The following is a 2985-nucleotide window of genomic DNA, read 5'->3' as shown; positions in this document are numbered from 1 at the left end:
TCTGAACATTCCTCCACTTTATTTCTATGGATCTAACCTGAAAAAGAAAGGTATGGAAAATACACTAGTGTCTACTGTCATGAATATTGCTATAGAACTGATTCTTCAAGCATTTATAATTACCTGGGCTATACTTTTCAGACCCTCTTCGAGGTAATGTTGATGTTAGGACATAGCAAATTTGGGGCAGGGTGAAGGAAACTAACATAATGCCAAAGTGTTGGAATTGCTAATGCATATTTTATAATTCTAGCAGTTTATGAGATCACATTTGGTGCCTAAAATCCCTGGGGTACAATTTGGAGAAGAAAAAATGGAATCTAACCAAGGGCAATGTAGAGTTTTGGAGAAGTAAATAGAGGGTTTGCAATTACAATGTCAAGGATCTTAAAATTCAAACTCAAATTTTATGCCACTACATTTACATATATACATAGTATAATAATTTTTAAAGTTGATTATTTTTGTATAGTAAAAGGGAAGATGGAAAGAAAAATTTGCCCTAAAACTGTTGTCTAACTTTTTTTTAAGTAACATTTTTTTCTTTCAATTTGAAAAGTAATGTCTGCTTATTATAAAGGACTTTAAAAATAACATTGTATTATTATAGACATTTTAAAAATGCACTGTAATACTATAATACAGCTAATATTATATACCACTTCCAATGTGCCAGACATTATTCTAAACACTTTGTGTACATTAACCATTTTGATTTTCACAACAACAAATCACGTAGGTATTATTAGTCCTATTTATAGATGGGGAAACTGAGCCATGGAGAAATTAACATGTACTTGTGGTCTTCTTATATGTTTTATAATTTTGTTATCCGTATAAAGATAATATCTTCCTATATCTTATACAGTTTTATTTCCTTTTATTATCTTCTACTTTTGAAGATCACTAGTTCTTTAGCTTTTTTAAAAATATTATTAACTATATTTTTTCTAATTATCAAAATAAGAAATGAAATGGTATCTTTGCATTTTCTTCTATATATGAATGAAGAAATAACAGTTCCTTTTCACAACTCCATTTCTAGTCTTTCGTTATATCATCTGGAGTTTAATTAAAATGTTTTTACACTATATAACCTTTCTTTCTGTCAGGATTAGTTTGACAACTATATTCCATTAGTAACGGAGTTTATAATTCTTTAGATTTATTTCAAAATGTTTTCGATACTTGTTGCCAATTCTTTTACATCTTCCTATTTTTCCCATTAATTTTGATTTGTCTCTTAATCTTCAAGGTTGTTCTTTGCTTGCTTGCTTGCTTGATTTTTAAGGGGATAAGTGAGTAGAGAGACTTTTAGTTTCTCACAAACATGAGATTGCCTTTTGATTGCCTTCACATCTATTTGAGTGAATATTTAAAACCTGGATTGGAGCATTTCTCTCCTAAAAGTTCTGAAGATGCTACTCCAGTGCGTTCTGGCACTTGTGCTGCCAAAGAAAAGCCTGAGGCCAGCTGGTTCCTTTGTGCGCAACTTGTTTGTAGGTGTGCCTGTAAGGTTTTGGTTTTTAATCTATACAATTCTACACCTTTTTTTTTTTTTTTTTTTTTTTTCAGAGTATGTCTACACGTGCATCTTTTCTTTTCTTTTTTTCCTCATCATTTTAACAGTTTTTATTTAATGTCGTATGTAAGATTACTTTATTCCTGCACCTTTTTAATTGTTTCTTCCTTATATTTGCCCTTTTCCTTTCCTATTTGGCGAGATTTAGCTTTGCGCTCAAGGATCTTTTTGCAGTCTTTGTCCAGTTTTAGTCTAGTGATGACCACCTTGCTGGGGCGGATGCCCACGTGGACAGTTGTGCCATTTGCCTTCTCTCCCTGTACTTCTTCCATGCAGATGACGTATTTCCTCCTGTAAACCTGGACTACTTTGCCAATTTGCTGACCTGTGTAGTGTCCTCGCACAACCTGTACTTCATCGTCCTTCCGGATGGGCATGGATCGAACGTTGTACTTCTGTTGCAGCTCCTTGAAAAGAGGGGAAGACATAATCTTCCTGCGAATGTGGGAAGGTGCACTGAAATGCCTTTTACGGCTCGTGCTCCGGTCAGAGGCCAAAACGGACTGGCCTTCATATTGGCCGCGGCAGCTCCAGCGATGGCCGCAAAAAGGGAAGAGTTCTTCTCCTTCTCCTTCTCCTCCTCCTCCTCCTCCTCCTCCTCCTCCTCCTGCTCTTCTCCTCCTCCTCCTCCTCCTTCTCTCCTCCTCCTCCTCCTCCTCCTCCTCCTCCTTCTCCTCCTCCTCCTCCTTTTTTTTTTTTTTTTTTTTCTCCCAAAAGGAGGCAGGAGGCACAGTAGTTGAGGATTCAAGCCTGGCAATCGAGTAGCATAGATTGAACCTCAACTCTACTACTTGAATTGAGACCTTTTTTAAAAAAATGTTTTTTAAATGTTTTTATTTATTTTTGAGAGAGAGAGCAAGCAGGGGAGGAGCAGAGAGAGAGGATCTGAAGTGGGCTCCGTTCCGAGAGCCTCATGTGGGGCTTGAACTCACAAACCATGAGGTCATGACCTGAGTCAACGTTGGCCGCTTAACCGATTGAACCATTCAGGCACCCCTTGAATTGAGACCTTCAATGGCCTCAGAGGCACACCTGGGTGGCTCAGTCAGTTAAGCGTCTGACTTTGGTTCAGGTCATGATCTCATGGTTCATGAGTTCAAGCCCCGAGTCAGGCTTTGTGCTGACAGCACAGGACCCACTTCAGACCCTCTGTTTCCCTCTCTCTCTCTCTGCCCTACCTCTGCTCCCCACCCCCTCTCTCTCATAAATAAATACACACTTAAATGACCTCAAATTACTCTCTAAGCCTCAGTTTCCTTAACATAAAGTGGAATAACAATAGTACTTTACTGCTTAGGTTTGTTTTTAAGATTCAATGAAAGAATGGATGTAAAATGCATAGCACAGTACCTAGCTCCATGGTAAGTGATAGTTATTGCTGTTATTAGTCTTGCCTGGAGCAT

General features: G+C 37.7%; 1 protein-coding gene across 1 annotated transcript; it reads right to left on the bottom strand.

Annotated features, from left to right (window-relative positions):
* Positions 1–1600: 1600 nt before the first annotated feature.
* Positions 1601–2985, bottom strand: LOC122204567 (60S ribosomal protein L26-like). The gene is made up of 2 exons (XM_042912092.1): positions 2933–2985; positions 1601–2110 (listed from the first exon to the last, which is right to left on the bottom strand). The coding sequence occupies exons 1-2, from the start codon at positions 2983–2985 to the stop codon at positions 1660–1662; spliced, it is 504 nt and encodes a 167-aa protein (XP_042768026.1). The 3' UTR covers positions 1601–1659.

This window comes from Panthera leo, chromosome D4, assembly GCF_018350215.1.
Source record: "Panthera leo isolate Ple1 chromosome D4, P.leo_Ple1_pat1.1, whole genome shotgun sequence".
Taxonomy (NCBI): Eukaryota; Metazoa; Chordata; class Mammalia; order Carnivora; family Felidae; genus Panthera; species Panthera leo.
Note: the sequence above shows the minus strand (reverse complement) of the source record. Positions and strands in the feature narration are given on the sequence as shown.